We start from the raw sequence: 20,499 nt of genomic DNA, 5'->3' as shown, positions 1-20,499 counted from the left end.
CACCCACTGTTAAAACGGATCCTGAGTTGAAAGTCTTGCAGGTGCAGCAGGCAAGTCTCTCTTAAAGGGGCAGCCTGGGCAGCATTTCAAACCACTATCTGTACTTCCTTCAGGAAATACACATCTAGTTATGTGTGATATCACTCTCTCTCCGTTTATCTGTATGTACCTTGAAGGGCTTTAACTTATACAGCACTGGTTATTTTGGCTTGCGTCTTTTGAGTATCCATCCTCAATACCGTGATTGCGTACAATATACAGTAACTCTGTATTGATTTGTATTCACACAAGGAAGTGTTGAGTTTTGTTATCACTTATTTACATTTAGTATTTTATGTCTTGACTTTTGTATGTCTATTTTTATGCTTTTAATTATTTTGTTATGCAAAAAAGAATATATTTTTATTGATTTTGAACCTTGCACATTTCTATATAGTTATTATTGAATTTATTGGTAAATTTTGGCCCATTATATTTAGGTTCCTTATACTCACGTAAGTATTTTGACTTTAGGGACTGTGAGTTATTATCCAAAAAAGAGTCAAAAACTATATTTTTAATAATGGTGTATGGATAAGTAAATATACTAACATAATCACGCATAATGTTTTAACAAGCTAAATCTACAGGATATTACAATTCTTGTGAATAATCCCCCCCCTTAAAAAAAAATAAAAACCCACTGGCGTGCCAATGGTATGATGCTTGATTAGTCTTCACATATGAAATCCATTTTCTGTACAGATGGCTTGAATAAAATCCAGTCACAAGGGACCAACATCATAAATCTGTTCATTTCCAAACCATCAGTACTTTACTGAATGGCACAAGCACGCCTGTGGGTGGATCACTGTAACACAGAAAAGAAGAGGCAAATGACAAAAAGTTTGTAATTTACAAAAGAAACAAATTTTCTGAAACCAAATCACACATTGTACTCTACAGTAGTGTTATGTACTGTATATACAAAATGAATTTATGTGAAAATCTATACAAAATTGTTAAATGTCACACACCATTCATTGCAAATACATATCCTCAGCACAAACATCAAATTTGTAGTATGGTGCCAGACATATAGCCATATTAAATCTTTCTGTAAGTTGGAAGTTAATGTGGCCATATGTATAGGGACTTATTGCAAATCCTTCAATGTACTGAGCTATACAACACTCTTAGAAATCTATTGGTCCACACTATGTAGTCTTATCTAACCACCTTTCCCATATAGGTTTTAGTAAGAACAATGCCAGTTCCTATTTATTCCCCTTTATATACAGTATGTGGCCCTTAGGCACTGAGAGTGGTGAGTCAGAAGACTTGGGGTCCATCCGTGAGGTTCAGCTTCACATGGTTGGATTAGCTTACACATTTTTAGATGATCAACTGCTAAGTACATCATATTTTTATGTGAGTAGTAATGTCAGTAGAATTCATGTATTTATTAATTGCTATGTGCTGGTGCATTTTGATAATTTATGTGTGCCTCTGTGTGTACAAGGCTGTACTGGTCAACCAGAAAGCCAGAGGATCCTCCAGTGGAGCCAAGCTATGACACAATAGTAGGCCCCAAAGGTAAGACAAAGAACAACCCCAGTTGGAATTGACTTTTGACCAATCATTTGCCTCTAGCGTTAGAGACAAATTACTTCAAGGTAAATCCAGCAAAATGTCTAAGGGCAGGTCAAAAATATTCAGAATTAAAAGACTTCAGTGGTTGATACCTTTTAATGGCTAACTGAAAAGATGGTAAGGCAATGACTAATACAAAATCCGAAGAATCACATATTTATGCACAACACAGCACAGAAATAATGCAATAGAAAGGACAAGTGACGTGAAGCAGAACTATCATTATGGGAGAGTGATGGACAGTTATGGTCATAAATATTGGAACAGTTCATAGATAAGGAGTATGAAAGTTTTATAGTCCTCTGATTGGGGTCTGGTTCTGTGTTGTGATTACCCCACAAGGTCTGAGGAGAAAATTCCTTAATTGATGTAAAAAGACATAAATCCATGCAACACATTCATTCCTGCTTTGAGTGTGTCAAAGGTTGTCATGAGTTTATATTCCCAGACCCTTCTGTCTCTGAGATTTGAAGTTACCTTTCAATACAAGTAATTTCATATCTATGGTGTACCCCCCACTGGACTAATATGCATTCAAATCATGTCCTAATGAAGTGCTTGCCAGAGTACCCTGACCTAATTCATAATTAATTAGACGTGTCTGATACCCAGTGTGAGACACCGCCAGAAATGTAGCTAGCGAGAGCTCCATTGCTGGAGTGAGTTATGCCACTTTAGAGGTGCAACTTTTGATGAATTTCATGGGCAGGCATGACGACACCCATCTACCCATTGGTGTAGCTGTCTGGGTCTGTCAGGTAAATGCCAAAAGTCACAATATTTTTGGGCAACTGTTGAGTTGCTCAAAAATATTGTGACTTATTAAGGTGTTTACTCCAGATTTATGGCTTAAGCCCCTTTATGAATTGCCCCCTAATTTGTATTTGAATGTATAATTTTACAAATTGTCTTTAAAAGGTTGGATATTCATTGTGGTCAGTGAATCGACTGGATACATGTATTTATTCAACTCTTTTTTTCAATGCTCCTGCGTTAAGTGATAATGTCAAATACATGATCCATGCAGACATATTCTTCATGTTCAATGACAATATTCATATCATATCAGTAGCTCAGAATTGGCTATACACTAAAATGTCCATAACATTATTCAAGGTTAGTGAAAGGCTAATAATTGTTATCTAGCAGCGGTCAGAGAAAGAAACCAAGTTACGACAGTAGTGGGTACAACTGTAACAAGCTGTTACTTAGAGTACTTTGTAAAACCAGCCTTCTTACAATGAAAGGGAAGCAAAATGTGCAAATGTGTCACCATCCTTCCCCTGGAGTAGAGTTGAACCATAAAGATGGGTATAGTTTCTGTCCAGAAAATAAGAACAAGTAGAATGAAGTGTAAAGCGTCAATGCACACGAGTGTATTAGAGATCTATGTTATACGGATCAGTAACACAATGCCACATCCTATACCCAAAAGATAGGAGGCATACTCTATCACATTCTGTATTATGGAGAAATTCTCCTCCATAGGCATTGCTTTCAATGGAGAATACTGTGTCCGATAAAAGTTGAAAATACGGATGCATAAGGATTGTGTTGCTGTGCACTGGTAATGTGGATGGTAATGCCATGTGCATTGATCCTAAAACATATTGTAATTCAGATACTATTGGCAGATCCCTACAATGTAAGTGGGATATGCTATTAGATTTCTATAAAAGTTATTAGACTCTGCAATGATGGTTGTGGAGGTGGAAATAGGTTGGATGTAGGTTTCTTAACTAATCCGATTTCCTTCCTTTTGTGAGTTGAGCTCATACTCAATATATAATTGATGGTCAAACTATCTTTCAACCATTAGTCAGATACAAAGTAACCTATCTCGGGAATCTGTTACTGAAAGCATTCTACCAGACAGTATGACTTATTCACTACTGCTAATGAAAAATAAAAAAAAAATGAATCAGTACTTACAATAACGCAGGATCTTTAAACGTTGGTACTGTATAATAAATATAATTAAAGGGAACCTGTCACCATGAAAATGCCGTCCAATCTGTGGGAACCATGTTATAGGGCAGGGGAAGCTGAGCAGATTGATATACAGTATTGTTTTGTAAGGAAAGATTCTGTATAACCTATGTTTTCATCGTTTAATCCTTTGCTCTTTCTGGGATGTTTGGTTCAGTGGGCGGTCTTATCAATGACTGACAGCTAGAGCTCTTATGTACTGTTAAACAAATAAAGCTGTCAGTCACTGAATGGACTGCCCAATGGACTGAAAATCCCCGAAAGAGCAGAGGAATAAATGTGTAAAACACAAGTTTTACTGAATATTTCCTTACAAAACTACAGTATTTTTCAGACTATAAAACGCAGGAAAACAGGGGGTGCATCTTAGAGTCTGGCTGTACCAGCTCTGGCTGTGGTGGGGAATTGGGAGAGCCATTTTGGTGGAACAGCGGTTCACAGAGCAGGAGCCTGCTGCTGTGGCTAACTCCTGTGCCCACTGCTAAGGAGAAATGAATATTCACTGCATTCCACACCCATGGGCGTGGAGGGCAATGAATATTAATTTTTCATTAATGGCATCTGTGCAACCCTGCGTCTTTACCACCACAAAAGGGTTAAATATGTACTGTTTTGTATGTGTTTTGTGAGCAATGGGAGTTATGCTTTCTCTGCTAGAGACCACAACACACACACACACAATTCACCTCCCTCCCTTATTTGTCTGAAGCTTAGAGCTTTGCAGGCACACCCTAACTGGGAGGGGGAAGAGCAGAGCTGTTGTTTTCAGTGTGAAGAAGGAAAAGAAGAACGCTCTTGGGAGCCATTAGACGTGCTCGATCCAGGAATGAGAGCTAAGAAGAATCAGTGTGTCAGCCCCTAGACCATCCATGCTTTCAGAGCAGGGTGGTAAGCTGAGAGACTGTGTGGATTTATACAGCCAACAGCATTGTGTTTTCCCCAGGAAAACTGCAGCGGACTAGGATCAGTGAAGGATAATGCAAGTGGGAACTTGAGCTGTTCACACACAGGAGCCATGCTGCAAGTTGCCAAAGGAGAAATACACAGAGAGTAGAGGCTATACTGGTAGTTTTAGACTCCGGGAAGCCTTGGTCCCTGTAGGGATTAGAATAGCAGGAAGCTTACACCATGTCAGAGCAGAGAGAAGGATAACTCCCATTCTGCAGACCAGACTGTAACCTGGCGAGAGTTGTAATATCTCCTCTGAACTGCACCTGAACTACAATAAATGATAAAGTGACTTTCCTTGTCTCCTGCCTTATTACTCTGTGCCTTCTACTTGCATAACAATCTCTGGGGGTTGGCCCTGGTTAGAGAGGGTTAAACATCTGCACTGCCATTACCATCTACTCCCCCAGGGATCATCTGCAGTGGTGGCTATACTACAGTCGAACACTCCAACTGGCGTCACGAATCATTACCTAAACTTTTTTCCCCATTCAATTCTACCCCTTTTACATGACTTCCTGAGGCCACGGACCGGGTCACTACCACTGTGACATTTCCCATTGAAGTTAACGGGCCCTGCGCCGAGTATCCCATGGCCTCTGGGGCGCATCATTTTTGGTGTCTACGAACAGGAATCGAACAGGATACCGTGAGTGCCTAAAGTCCTACAGGAGCAATGACCTGCAGCAACTGAAGCAGTGAGTTGCACCCCTGCAAGGGTTAACTAGGGGGGGAAGATGTCTAATCCCAGCAACGCTCAGGGTGCAGCAGCTGCAGCTCCCATATTGCCTCTCACCATGCCTTACATATCGGGTGCGGCATGGCTGCCACAGTACACTGGCGAATCGCACATCTTAAGTGACTTTAAAGGGAAGCTGTGCAGCATGTTTGATATTTACCCTATGTCAGAGGAGCAGAAAGGCAGTATACTTACAAGTCATCTCAATGGCGCTGCTCAGAGGGAAGTTAAATCTTGGCCAGCGACTGATAAAAAGACTGTAAAAGACATTTTTGCTAAATTAAGGGATACTCTTGACACCCGTACTGCTTCAGAAATAAAAATGTGATTTTTCAGCTGCAGACAGGAATCACAGGACACTATTAGAGACTATGCTCTTAACCTGCAGGAGGCGCTGCAAGCCATTAAACAAATTGATCCAGACAGTGTAAGAGATGAGAACAAAATGCTGAAAGAGCAGTTCATTGAAGGTCTTATGTCTGATTCCAGTAAAGCGCAACTGCGCATGATGTCATTGCAGAACCCTGATATGGACTTTGTTCAGTTTAAGGACAGATTCATCCATATCTTAAGAGAATCTACCTATGTCTGCACTGAGCCAGTTAAACAACCAGCAGTTACATACCACCAGTGGGCAGTATCCTCACCCCATGTGCCTGCAGTACAGCACGTGCATACTCCAGTTGATGATTCTATTGCAGATTTACGGCTGCAAGTATAGGAACGGACTAAAAATATGGCTGGTCTATGTAAAATTGTTCAGACTCTCCAGACTTGTTCCACACAGAGAGGATCCAACTAGCATCAAGCCCAGATGATCTCCCATGGCGACAGCCAAAGAGGATGCCACAACATCAGCGAACAACGGACCGATTTGACTCTTCTGGAAGACCCATCTGCAGACGGTGCAATAAGGTGGATCATATTGAAAGGGAATGTCCTTTAAATGGGTGAACCCTGGGGGCAAGGACCACCCCCCAGGAGTAAGACAATCTGGTCCAACTAACTGGAGAAACAGGTATGTTGGAGGACGTCCACTTATAACCGTGGTAGTGGATGGTATCCCCTTCACCGCCCTTGTGGACACTGGATCGCAGGTAACCACAATGCCTCACACACTGTACCAGAGATTTTGGACTGATGCTGATTTCATCCAACTTCCTGATAGTAACTTGTCTTTAATAGCAAGTAATGGTCAACCTCTGACACAGGTGGGGTACAAAGAGTTGTCATTAAAGTGGGGAAGGTGGAGCTCAAAGCTCAAGGTCTTGTGGTGGTAGAGGTGGAAAGAGGGGAGTGTCCACCCATCATAACACAAATGTGATTGAAAATTGTTTAATTGAGGTCATCGCCATTTTGAAAGACATAGCCGAGTCGGCCCAGTACAAAGAACAGCATGCCCTCAATAAAGATATCAAGGCCCTTGTGCAGCAGCAGCAGGTGGTGTTAACTGGTGGAGAGATTGGTAGTGTAAGGGTGAGTGATCCCTAGTCCATTATGCTTCCCCCTAGGAGTGAGACCCTCATCTGGTGCAGAGCAGCCATAGGTATCAAAGGATGGGACTACCAAGCTCTCCTTGAACCAGTCTATTCAGAAAGCAGACCTACTATGCTGACAGCTAGGGGAATTGTTGATGTTAAAAGGGGCAGGATCCCGTGTTCTGATCTGTGGAGAGGAGGAGGCTCGCTTGCCCTGTTATGAAACCGCAGCCAAACTATTCACAGTCAGCAACAATGATATTCAGGCTGTAGAACCCTTGACTCCGTCTGAAGCGACGGATGGCAATGGCTCTTCTGTTCAGACGGAGGAATGGTTCCAAAAGATACATGTTGGCACCGACTCCACTCCTGTTCATCAGAAAAATGGAGTGCAGTGGGTGGTGCAAGAATACGAGAGGGTTTTCAGTAAGCATCCCTTGGATTTTTGGCAGGTAAAAGGGTTTCAACATAACATCCCCACAGGAGATCACCCACCTATCAAAGAAAGGTATCATCCTGTACCTCCAGCTCATTATCAGTGTGCAAAAGGTATGCTAAGGGAAATGAAACAAGCAGGGGTAATCAGAGATAGCTACAGTCCTTGGGCAGCTCCCCTGGTGTTAGTCAAAAAGAAAGATGGTACAATGCGCATGTGTGTAGATTACCTACAACTTAACAAAATTACTCACAAAGATGCATACCCCTTACAGCGCATAGAGGAGTCTCTAGCAGCGTTAAAATCAGCTAGGTACTGCTCCACTTTGGACTTAACCAGTGGGTACTGGCAGGTTCCTGTTGCTAAGGCAGAGAAAGAAAAAGCTGCGATCACTACTCCTATGGGGTTATATGAATTTAACTACATACCGTTCGGATTGAGCAGTGCTCCTGGGACCTTTCAGAGAATTATGGAATGTTGCCTGGGACATATGAACTTTGAGACAGTGCTATTGTACTTGGATGATGTGATTGTATATTCTAGGACCTATGAGGAACATCTGCAACACCTGGCAGAGGTCTTGGAGGCGTTGTCCAACTTCGGCTTAAAGGTAAAACCATCTAAATATCATCTCCTAAAGCCCAAAGTGCAGTATTTAGGCCATGTCATGCGTTCAGAAGGAGTAGCACCCGACCCAGACAAAGTGACTGTTATAAGAGTCTGGCAGGTACCCACCAACATCCATGAGGTCAGACAATTCCTAGGCCTAGTGGGATACTACAGACGCTTTATCAAAGACTTTACTAAATTGGCAGCCCCTCTTCAAGATCTCCTAGTTGGCCAATCCAAAAAGGCCAGAGGCAAGAGTACCCTATTAGAGTGGAATGCTAGGTTGGATGAGTCATTCAACAGCCTTAAGCAAGCACTTACTGGAGAAGAGATCAAGAGATCTTAGCGTATCCAGACTATGAGCAGCCATTTATCCTGCACACCGATGCCAGCAATGTTGGGTTAGGAGTTGTCCTATCTCAAGTGCAGCAGGGTAAGGAGAAAGCCATTGCTTTTGCCAGTCAGAAGCTTAGTCCTACTGAGAGGAACCCTACCAACTATAGCTCCTTCAAGCTAGAATTCTTGGCTATCGTTTGGGCAGTGACTGAGGCGTTCAAGCACTATTTGGCCTCATCCAAATACACCATCTATATGGACAACAATCAGTTAACCCATCTGGAGACCGCCAGGCTCAGCGCCTTGGAACAAAGATGGATGGCTTCGTTGTCCAATTATGAGTTTGTCATCAAATACCGAGCTGGCTTTAAAGACGCCAATGCTGTTGCTTTGTCCTGTATGCCAAATGCTACTCATTCAGCAGAAGATCTAGAAGACCTGGAAGAAATAGAGATGCCGGCATTCCACCGCCACGGTGCCTCCCAAGACTCTAGCCAGATGACCGGGAGAAGTCTTGCCGTTCATGAAGTTTCCCTTAATCCACTACCTCACCATGGTTGGGCAGAGACGCAGAGCAGTGACCCGGCTATATGTATGGTCAAAGAACTCCTTGGAGAAGCAGATTAGTCTCCAGCTCCTGATGCGCCTGCAGATGTCAAACAGTTGTGAAAAGAGAGAAAGAAGCTGTTCCTGTATGAAGGCAAGTTGAACCGAAGAGCTATTAATTCATGTACGCATGAACTAGTATGGCAGATTGTGGTCCCCAAAAAGGACGTGCCCATGGTCTTGGAAGCTTACCACAATCAAGAGGGACACTTTGGTTGGAATAAGCTGGAAGTAGTCATCCGTGACCGCTTCTTCTGGACAGGTATGAGACGGTCCATTGAACAGTGGTGTAGAGAATGCGGCCCATGTAATCTCAGCAGAAAGAATTCTGCCAATCAAAGGGCCCCCTTGAAGCCCATCATCACTAAACAACCTTTGGAACTGGTGGCCCTAGACCACGTGCAACTAACCCCAAGCCGATCAGGGTATATCTATGCCTTAACAATAGTGGATCACTATTCCCGTTTCCAAGTGGTCATTCCGGTGAAAGACCAAACAGCAAGAACAGCTGCAAAGGCATTCCAAGAATATTACTGCAGACCCCATGGCTACCCAGATCACGTGCTGACAGACAGAGGTCAAGCCTTCGAAGCAGAAGTCTTTCAAGAATTTTGTTCCCTCTATGGATGTAAAAAGATCAGAACTACACCATACCATCCACAAGGCAATGGTCTTTGCGAAAAACTGAATCATCTGGTAATCAATTTATTGCAGCTCAAACCACTGGAAGAAAGGAACCAGTGGCCTGAGAAATTGCCTGATTTGATTGAAATGTACAACCATATCCCAACCAGCTCAACAGGATATGCCCCAGCTTACTTGATGCGTGCACGGCCAGGTAAACTCCCCATCGACCTGGAAATGGGAGCCCTAACTCCTGAAACCATATCCAGCCAATTGGACACGGATTGGAATACAGAAAGACAACTGCAGGATCAAAAAGTTCAGCAATGTGTAGAGGAAAGTCTTGCTCAAGTTAGGCAAAAGCAGGAAAGGAACTTTAATAGACATGCTGTGGCAACCCCCTTACCAACAGGTGAACAAGTGCTAAAGAAAAAGAGAAGAAACCACAAGTTAGATGACCAATGGGAGGCTCAGCCATACACTATTCAACCATCTAGCTCTGACAGCAGCAAAGTGTGTACTATCTCCAAAGACGGCGGAAAAATGTGTACTACCGTATCCAGAGACAATCTGAATGTATGTCCAGCACAATTGCATGAAAGAGTTGAGACTAAGGAAGATTCTCAGCTAAAAGAAAAGACTGATACCAAGATTCGCACTGTTCTGGGTGAATTCCCTTGTTCTTGGCTACAAGTTAACAACGCAGTGGTAGTTCCAGTGATGGTGTTCCCGCAAAGGTCTTTACCAGAGATACCAAATTGTTCTGGAAGCGACGAGTCGCTAATGCCAATCACTAACGCTGTGCATGAGGAAGAATCAGAAAACTTGCCCACTGTCAGCAGTGAACCTGTTGTACCCATGGTAGGTTCAAAGAGCCATAGGAAGTCGTCTAGTATTCCTATTTTGTGCAGATCACAGCGTAGCACACAGGGTGAAACCCCTTCTTGCTATAGAAATGATTTATAGAAATGATTTGTAAAAATATTCTAAGATTAATAATTTAGTTTTGGGTTGTACTAACATTGAACTTTGCCTTAGGTAATGTTATTGAAAAGGTTAAAGAAGTTGTGCCCACATGGACTAATGTGAGATTTTAGTAGTTATTATGTCTTTTTCCACTACAAGAAATCTTGTAAAAACTCTTAAACTTGAGAACAAAAATCTGTTCTTTGTGGCTTGGCAGGAAGCCATCTAAAACAGCCAGTGCAGTGAATTTTCTATTATAGTCTGTGTGCCCTTGCAGCTGCACTCAGGGATGATCCAAACAATCAAAAGTGGTTTTGGGTTGTAATCCACGACTCAACTCAGTTAATGTGACTGTTCACCCATACCCAGGTTAAATGTTATGTCATTTTGTTATATGCTTATGTTCATTGTGTAGCCCGAGGATGTGCTACCTTTAACTAGGGGGGAATGTGGCACCCTGCGTCTTTACCGCCACAAAAGGGTTAAATATGTACTGTTTTGTATGTGTTTTGTGAGCAATGGGAGTTATGCTTTCTCTGCTAGAGACCAAAACACACACAATTCAACTCCCTCCCTTACTTGTCTGAAGCTTAGAGCTTTGCAGACACACCCTAACTGGGAGGGGGAGGAGCAGAGCTGTTGTTTTCAGTGTGAAGAAGGAGAAGAAGAATGCTCTTGGGAGCTATTAGACATGTGCTCGATCCAGGAGTGAGAGCTAAGAAGCATCAGGGTGTCAGCCCCTAGACCATCCATGCATTCAGAGCAGGGTGGTAAGCTGAGAGACTGTGTGGATTTATACAACCAATAGCATCGTGTTTTCCCTGGGAAAACTGCAGCGGACTAGGATCAGTGAAGGATAGTGCAAGTGGGAACTTGAGCTGCTCACACATAGGATCCATGCTGAAAGTTGCCAAAGGAGAAATACACAGTGAATAGAGGCTATACTGGAAGTTTTAGACTATGGGAAGCCTTGGTCCCAGAAGGGATTAGAATAGCAGGAAGCTTACACTGAGTCACAAGCAAATTGAAGGATAACTCCCATTTTACAAAGCAGACTGTAACCTGGTGTGAGTTGTAATATCTCCTCTGAACTGCACCTGAACTACGGTAAATGATAAAGTGACATTCCTTGTCTCCTGCCTTATTACTCCGTGCCTTCTACTTTCATCACAATCTTTGGGGGTCAGCCCTGGTTGGAGAGGGTTAAACATCTGCACTGCCATCACCATCTACTCCCCCAGGGATCATCTGCAGTGCCGGCTATACTACAGTCAAACACTCCAACTGGCATCACGAATCACTACCTAAACTTTATTCCCCATTCAAGTCTACCCCTTTTACATGACCGCCTGAGGCCACGGACCGGGTCACTGCCACTGTGACATTTCCCATTGAAGTTAACGGGCCCGGCGCCGAGTATCCCACGGCCTCTGGGGCACGTCACATCCTGGTCTGATGGGCCCCCATCCCGGTCCTGGTATGCATGGTCCTATCCTTTCCTTATCCTTGTATGATTGGCCCACATCCCCATCCTGGTATGCATGGCCCCATCAGAAAACATTTAAAAAAAATCAGAACAGGAAGCTGCAACAGAGTGCCGGGAAGGAAAGTGTAATGGTTCTGGTTTTTTTTTAATATTTTCTGATGGGGCCATGTATGCCAGGATATGGGTGGGGGCCAATCTTACCAGGATAAGGATGGGACCATGTATACCAGGCCCAGGATAGGGCCCTGCATACCAGTATAGGGATGGGCGCGATCATTCCTGACCGAGTAGGGATGAGTGGGACTATTCCTACCAGGATAGGGATGAGGGGGATCTTTACTCCCAGGATAGGGATAAGGAGGCCATGCACACCAGGATATGGATGAGTAATCCATTCATACCAGGGTAGGGATGGGGGGGGCATGCATTCCAGGGTAGAGATGAGGGGGCCATGCACACAAGGGTAGAGATGAGGGGGCCATGCATACCAGTTTAGGGATGAGGGGGCCATGTGTATCAGGATGGGCATGAGGGGACCATACCAGGATAGGGGATATTAAGTACAGAAATGACCACATTTTTGCTTTAATGTTTTTAACTGAAAGTCACATATCGAAAAATAATTCACTCTAATGCACTTACATTATACACATCACCTACATTGCATAAAAATTTAGGCTACTAAGAATAAGAACTTAACACTTAAACAGAGATGAGTAAGCTTAAAAGTCTTCAAAATGCCCCTAGATCTCTGTGTAAGAAATTGAAGTATACGTGCGTTCCACTTTACTACGCTCTTCCATGCTGTAAATATGAAAGTATATTCATGAATATGGATGTGTTTAACTTCCTGCCCTCCTTTTTTGTTAATCTTGTTATAGATGATAAAACTAAACTTTCATATTAATTTGTAAGACTGGCGAAACTGCAATCACATCGCCAAATTGTCATTGTATTTGAGGAAAATGATAACATGTTGAGCTTTGTGGAACTTTTTGTGGGAAGCCTACCTCGGCACTTTAAAGGATAGGTTAAATACATTTTAGAAATATGGAGGCTCCATGCACATGGTTGTGTTAAAGATCTGTGATAAAGCCTCCATAGCAATTTATAGTACCATACAATATCTCGATTCGATTTACAGAAGCACACAGGATACAATGCAGAGTCATCACTGGGTGGCGAATTGCCTCTGGTGTTGTACCCATTTGTAATTTTTAACTAAAATATACCTCAAAATTGAAACTGCAACACCAAGAAGGAAAGATGAGGAATTATGAAAGTCACAGTATTGATACATATCATAATGATATGCAAATAACGAAAAAATGGAGACAACATTTACAAAACATCTCGAAATATTGAATATCAAGTATGAGCGTTCTGCCACGCTACATGCGCTTGGGCATGCAAACTATCAAGATCCACTGCTGGCAGCTCCATTTGCAATTGCTGATCAATGGCATTCCAGATATGCGTAATGGGATACAAGACAAAATCTGGAGACAAAGATTGAAATGATAGCACAATTAGGCCATACAGGCTTCTGACATTAGCACAAGCAATATGTAACAACCTGAAGTTGTACTGTTAAAAACTGGACCTGGGACACTTTGGAGAAATTGCAGTAGCACTGGCTCCACCATCAATTTAATGTAAAGCTGAAGTGTTGGTGTAACTGAAATGAAGACTAGATGGGTCCAACTACTGTACACTCTACCACCCCACACTATAATTCTTGGAGTAGAACCAGTGTGAAATTCCCTTAAAAATGACCTCTTGATGGCATTGCCCATTTGTTCACATCGGATTCAAACTATGGAGCACAGTGATCCATTTTGTACTGCAAATTAAATTAAATGTCACCTACCAAGCCCAAAGCAGAAAACAGTGTCTACATAAACCATCAGAAGGGATTTGAACACTCGTAGGAGGAGAGTAGTAATTTTTTCTGGGAAAACATCCAACCAATGTTTAAATGATTGGATTCTTTGGATACAGACACAGATCTGCAGGGAGTTTCATGCTCTGTCATTTGTTAGAAATAATGAAATAGCATAGCTACCCATTATTTTTTATTAGAGCAATTTTGGGGTATGTTTAACTTTTAAAACACAATTCAACAGAGAAAGAGATGATCTGGTGGTCTGGGTACAAAGAATCCAACACTGGGTTACAAGCCAGACATCCAGCTATGGGTGTTCCATTTGTCCAGGGGGCTGACAAAGCTTGAAACCAAAACACGCGTCTGGGTGCACGCATCCACGGGACAGCTGATGACCCCCTCTTCACTCTCTAGCAGGCACCACACAATTTGATTCCTTTTGGCAGCATGGTATTATCCCACACCAATTTAGAGGAGGTGGAGCGGCCATGGTGCAGCCTGCATAAGGATTCAGAGGGGGTGGAGAGGAGGCGGAGTGGCCATGGTGCAGCCAGCATAACGATTCAGAGGGGGCAGAGAGGAGGGCGGAGCTTTTCAAGGTCCTGATCATTGCTGTGTGCATCTGACCTGAGTAGAGATATCTAGAGACGCAGGTCAGATGACCACAGCACACTGCTCTTGACTCTTTCTCCAAGTCCTGACTTGTCACAGTGAGCGCATCAGCCGCAAGTACACCCCCACTACCCAAATCTGTAGTTTTATTAAAGGCATGTCCCAGGTAAGAATAGAGCAGGATTTTGGGCTTCATACACATGTGACAAATAGAGTGCAGTGATCGATATGTGCATGAGGCCCTATATCTTTTATTACAAGTTAAAGGTGCTGTCCAGAAATGGTATTAAAGTCTGTAGTCACTAGTTGTGTGACCGCAGGTATGTGATTTGGGTACTCCGGGCCACATTTCAAGTAGCTCGAGCTGTTTGCCAAGGAAGAATGGTCAAGAATTTCAGTCTCTCGATGTACAAAACTGATAGAGACATACCCCAAGCGACTTGCAGCTGTAATCGCAGCAAAAGGTGGTGCAACAAAGTATTAAGTTAAAGGCGCCGAATAATATTGCACGCCCCACTTTTCAGTTTTTGAATTTCCACAAAAATTTAAAATAACCAATAAATTTCGTTCAACTTCACAATTGTGTCCCACTTGTTGTTGATTCTTCACCAAAAACGTACATTTAGTATCTTTATGTTTGAAGCATGATATGTGGGAAAAGGTTGAAAAGTTCCAGGGGGCCGAATACTTTCACAAGGCACTGTAACTAGAGTGATAGACAGCAAAAAAAATGGAATACCGGCCTACAATGCTCAAACTTAGAGCACAAAGATATATAAGGCCTATCATGGATATACCACACTGTCAAATATGTGGCCTGTATTTTTTTCGCTAAATGGTGCTGTATATAACTAGAGCGACAGACAGGAAAACACTGGAATACCGGCCTAAAATGTCCAAACATGGACCAGGCAGATATATGAGGCCTGACACGGAAATACCACACTGCCAAATATGTGGCCTGTTTTTAAAAAAAAAAAGCAAAATAGTGCTGTATATAGCTAGAGTGACAGACAGCAAAAAAAAATGGAATACCGACCTAAAATGCCCAAACTTAGAGCACGCAGATATATGAGGCCTGGCACGGAGATTCCGCACTGCCAAATATGTGGCCTGTTTTGTTTTTTTTAATGCAAAATAGTGCTGGATATAACTAGAGTGACAGACAGCATAAAAAATGAAAATTAGGCCTAAAGTGCCCAAATTTTTAGCACACGGATGTATGATGCATGTCACAGATACACTACACTGTAAAATATGTGGCCTGTATGTATTTTTTGAGGGGTTCAGCAAAATGGTGCCAAGAAATTATGTAAGACACTAAAAAAAATTCTACTCTACCGTACCAGATAAAAATGAAAGATTTCTCTGCGCACTCAAAAGTGATTTTTGGGACCCCTTTAAAATCTCTGCATGGTGATTGGGTGCTGGGTGGAGACCCGAGTTCCCGTCGAGTAATCCCAGAAATGCTCGCCGCTCGCCGAGTACTCCGTGTACAGTGATACTCGGGCGAGTTACGAGTAGTGGCGAGCACATTCGCTCATCACTAATAATGAATCCAGAGCAGAAACAGCATTAAAGACAAAGGATTTCCCTAAAATAAAAGAGCAATCTAATAAGAGAAACTCATTAATATTTTGTCTGTAAAAAGCCTGGCCACCTTAAAGCAGACTGCAGAATTTGGAAAGCAAGAATGAGTCAGCTTAAAAAGCAGACCAGTCTTCAAAAGGTTAAAACAGCTGTATAGGAAGATTCTGCATGTGTTAAAACTGCATTTAATGCCAGTACAGGCCCATCTGCAAAGCATATATGGTGTATAGATTCTGGTGTAAGCAGTCATGTGACAAATAACAAGGATTTCTTCACTGACCTTAATGAAAGTAAGTCAGAAAAGGTCATCTTAGCTAATGGTCACTATATGACTTTATAAGGAGTAGGAGACAGCTACATCCACAATCCAGTTTCCTCAGCACAAAGCAGAAAGATCCCAATAAAGGATGCTCTCTATGTTCCCAGGCTTGAAAGCAATCTTCTGTCAGTAAAGCTCATGCAAAAGGGGAATGTAGTTACTTTTAAAGATAACAGCTGCATCATCTCAAAGAAGAGTCACACTCTTGCAGAAGGAAAAGTCCAAGATGAACTTTATCAGATAAAATACAAAGAAAGAATGTGCAGTGCTAGACAAGATCTACATAAGAACTGTATCCATGTATGGCACAGAGACGTCTTAGGCCTCTTTCACATATCAGTTTTTTGCCATCAGTCACAATCCGTTATTTTGTGAAAAAACCGATCCAGCAAATGATTGTGCTGGATCCGTTTTTTTCTCATAGACTTGTATTAGCGATGAATTGTGACGGATGGCCACACGTTTCATCCGTCGCCTGATGGATCCGTCAGAAAATCTTTGTCCATCGGCCGGAGACAACAGACAAAGTAACGTTTTTTGTGTACGTCAAAAAGTCAGAGAGCGACGGATCCAGCGCCATCCATCGTTGGTTATAATGGAAGCCTATGGGTGCAGGATCCGATCCCTCTCTCTCCCCACAACAAAATGAGAAAGAATCGTACTCTCTGTGAAAGTGGAAGAAGTATGTTGTTTGATGCGAATCTACCTACAACTTATTGGTGAGAAGCCATCATGACAGCTTGCTATCTTCAAAACAGAGTGCCATGTAAAGCCACAAATAAAACTCCATATGAGCTATGGAAGTGCGAGAAACATACCCTGAAGCACCTCAGGATATTTGGAAGCAAAACGTTTGTGTATGTTCCCAAAGAAAAATGTTCCAAGTGAAAATCACATGCAAAGCAAGGAGTCCAGGTGGGCTATAGTGAAACTCAAAAGGGACACAGAATCCTGCACCCAGAGACCAACACAGTAACAATCAGCAGAGATGTAGTGATTGGTGAAAACTCTGTATCGCTCAAATTCCATGAAGTTACACCAGTTATTCAACCTAAGAAGCAAGACAAGAATCTCAATCACCAAAACCAGATGCTGAAAGGGAAAACACTGAAGTGTCGATAAGCTCTGAAAGCACCAAGGAAGACACAGAAGAACCAAGTCAACCTCCAGTCATGAGATCAGAAAGGCCAAACAAAGGCATCCAAGCTAGACTCCTTTCTTATATGGTCAAAACACTTGGTAAACCAGTTTGGAATGTCAGAAGCCAAAGGTGCGTCAACACCAATGGACCCGTCCTACTTAAACTTGGAAGGAGAAGAGGATCTGCTACCCAGCAATGGGAGTTACAGTCAAGCAGTGGGGGGGCTTCTGTACATAGCAACCACAACTCGTCTAGGTATCACAGCCACAGTCTGAATTCTCTGCAGACGTGTAAGCAAGCCATGCCAAAGAGACTGGAACATGGTGTACTCGAGTTTGTTTATTGCAAGTCTGACAAGATGATAGCCGATGGTATGACAAAGCTATTATCAAGAGCCAAGTTTGTGGACTTCAGAACCGCAATGAGACTAACAGGATAAGTAGTAGTTGAGTGGGGGTTTTGGAATATGTTTGGTACAACAACTCATTTCCTGTCTATGGGTGTTTAGTTGCTAGATTTTTATGCTGTTCAGGAGAGTATCCTGAATAATCCAGTGCCAACAGTTTATTTTTTTTATCTTGTTGCAGGAGACGAGGGAATCGGGGATTAGACAATGCAGTAAGTATAGTTAATTAAGATTAATAAAGGAGTCTGTGATTATTTCAAATAAAGGACTTTATTTTGGGTGTCTGTCTTTATTTACCATATCACTATAGGATAAGTAATGGATAGGTATCTTATAGACGTCTGTCCATTACTAAGCCGTGAGCTTGGTGTCAAATACAAAGGTGACATCAACCCCACAAATATTACCCCTCTTGCCACCACTACAGGGCAAGTGGGAAGAGCAGAGGCTAAGTGCCAAAATTGGTGCATCTATAAGATGTGCCATTTCTAGGGTGGCTGAGAGCTGATGCTTTTAGTCTGGGGGAGTCAATATCAATGGCCCCTTCCAAAGCTATTAATGTCAGCCCGCAGCTGTCTGCCTAGCCTTTGCTGGTTCAATTTTATAGGAGGACCCCATGTCAATTTTTTTCTAGTGTTCACCAGTAAAATAGCCAGTAAAGGCTAAGTAAACATCTGTGAACTGATATTAATAGCCTGGTAAGGGTCCATGGATATTGGCTCCTACCAAGAATATTAACATCAGACCTCAGCCGTCTGCTTTCCCTCTGCTGGTTGTGATAATTACGCGTGAGCCCATGCAATTTTTTTTGTAAAATAAACAGATTTCGTGTTTGACGCAGATTTTGTGTGTGTGTCTTTTATTTAACGCTTTATGTACCATTTTATCAATGAGGATATCTGGCTGACACATAAATATGTATACATATATATATATATATATGTGCATATATATATGTATTTTATTCACTTATATTTGTTTTGTGTGTGTAAACATTACATTTGAACATGGTATGTAATGACATTTTTGTCTTCAATGGAGAATGTAGAAGAAGAGGTTGTACAAGGAAATGGCATCACAATTTTTTTGTTGTTGTTAAATAATATATCTTTATTTAGCTTGCAAATCTGCAGACAAATCCCCCTGAAAATCCGCATCAAATCCGCATCAAAAACGCGCAGATTTTCAAATGTGTTTTCTGCAAAGAGGCAGAATCCGATTTTTACAAGAGCATATCCGCAACGTGTGCACATACCCTTAGTGTTCTATGATGACACTTTTATCTCTGTGATAACAGTCAGTTGCTTAAGAAACATGTATCAAAAGACATTTCACTAAACATATTGCCGACAAAACTCAAAGGTTTTACAGCTTTGTATTGAGAGGGAGTCAGGTCTCAACCTTGTACTATCATATAAATCTGTCCCATAGTATTACAGTTTATGACTCTGTAAGATCTATAGAATGATGGAAAATTATCTGATACTGTAAATGGTTCCTTATTTATTGAAATATACCATCGTATATCCGTACAAAGTCTTTGCACTCATTGACTTTACTGAAAACTATCCATTTAAAATAATTCAAGATAATAGGCTGTAAACAATACATAGTACATGTTCTGTACAATCTTCTCCTTAGATGCCATTTGCTCAGCTCCAGTGTAATGTATTTGAGCTTACCGAGCATGTTCACGGACTCTAAAAAAGGAGAAAGTATGTTCTATTTTAAGGTAAAAAACATATTTAGGTATTGCATACAGTGGGGGAAATAAGTATTTGATCCCTTGCTGATTTTGTAAGTTTTCCTACTGACAAAAACAAGAACAGTCTATAATTTTAAGGGTAGTTTAATTTTAACATTGAGAGAAAGAATATCAAAAATAAAATCCAGAAAATCACATTGTATAAATTATATAAATTTATTTGCATTTTGCAGTGAGAAATCAGTATTTGATCCCTCTGGCAAACAATACTTAATACTTGGTGGCAAAACCCTTGTTGGCAACCACAACAGTCAGACTTTTTGTAGTTGAAGATGAGTTTTGCGCACATGTCAGGAGGAATTTTGGCCCACTCCTCTTTGCAGATCATCTCTAAATCATTAAGATTTGGATGCTGTCACTTGGCAACTCAGAGCTTCAACGCCCTCCATAAGTTTTCTATTGGATTAAGGTCTGGAGACTGGCTAGGCTCCTTCTTGACCTTAATGTGCTTCTTTTTGAGCAACTCCTTTGTTGCCTTGGCTGTATATTTTGGGTCATTGTCTTGTTGGAAGACCCAGCCATGACCCATGTTTAATGTCCTGGCAGAGGGAAGGAGTTTGTGACTCAAAATGTTACTGTACATGGCTCCATCCATTCTCCCATTGATGAGGTGAAGTAGCCCTGTGCCCTTAGCAGGGAAACACCCCCAAAACATAATGTTTCCACTGCTATGCTTGACAGTGGGGATGGTGTTCTTTGGGTCGTAGGCAGCATTTCTCCTCCTCCAAACACGGCGAGTTGAGTTAATGCCAAAGAGCTCAATTTTTGTCTCATCTGACCACAGCACCTTCTCCCAATCACTCACAAAATCATCCAAGTGTTCATTGGCAAACTTAATATGGGCCTGCACATGTACCTTCTTGAGCAGGGGGACCTTGTGGGCACTGCAGGATTTTAAACCTTTACGGCACAATGTATTACCAATGGTTTCC

The 20,499-nt window shown here is 42.0% G+C and overlaps 1 protein-coding gene across 1 annotated transcript in view; it reads right to left on the bottom strand.

The window, feature by feature from the left end:
* Window positions 1–536: 536 nt before the first annotated feature.
* LOC141074578 (uncharacterized) overlaps window positions 537–20,499 on the bottom strand; it is a 132,016-nt gene continuing 112,053 nt past the window's right edge. The window contains exon 8 of the mRNA XM_073562052.1: window positions 537–850. Coding sequence (XP_073418153.1) covers window positions 793–850 — 58 coding nt within the window. The 3' untranslated portion in view covers window positions 537–792. The remainder of the gene's footprint in view (window positions 851–20,499) is intronic.

The sequence above is a fragment of the Dendrobates tinctorius genome, unplaced genomic scaffold (genome assembly GCF_039654945.1).
Source record: "Dendrobates tinctorius isolate UK_male_01 unplaced genomic scaffold, ASM3965494v1 ptg000015l, whole genome shotgun sequence".
NCBI classification, from domain to species: Eukaryota; Metazoa; Chordata; class Amphibia; order Anura; family Dendrobatidae; genus Dendrobates; species Dendrobates tinctorius.
This window is presented reverse-complemented; position numbering and strand designations above follow the sequence as displayed.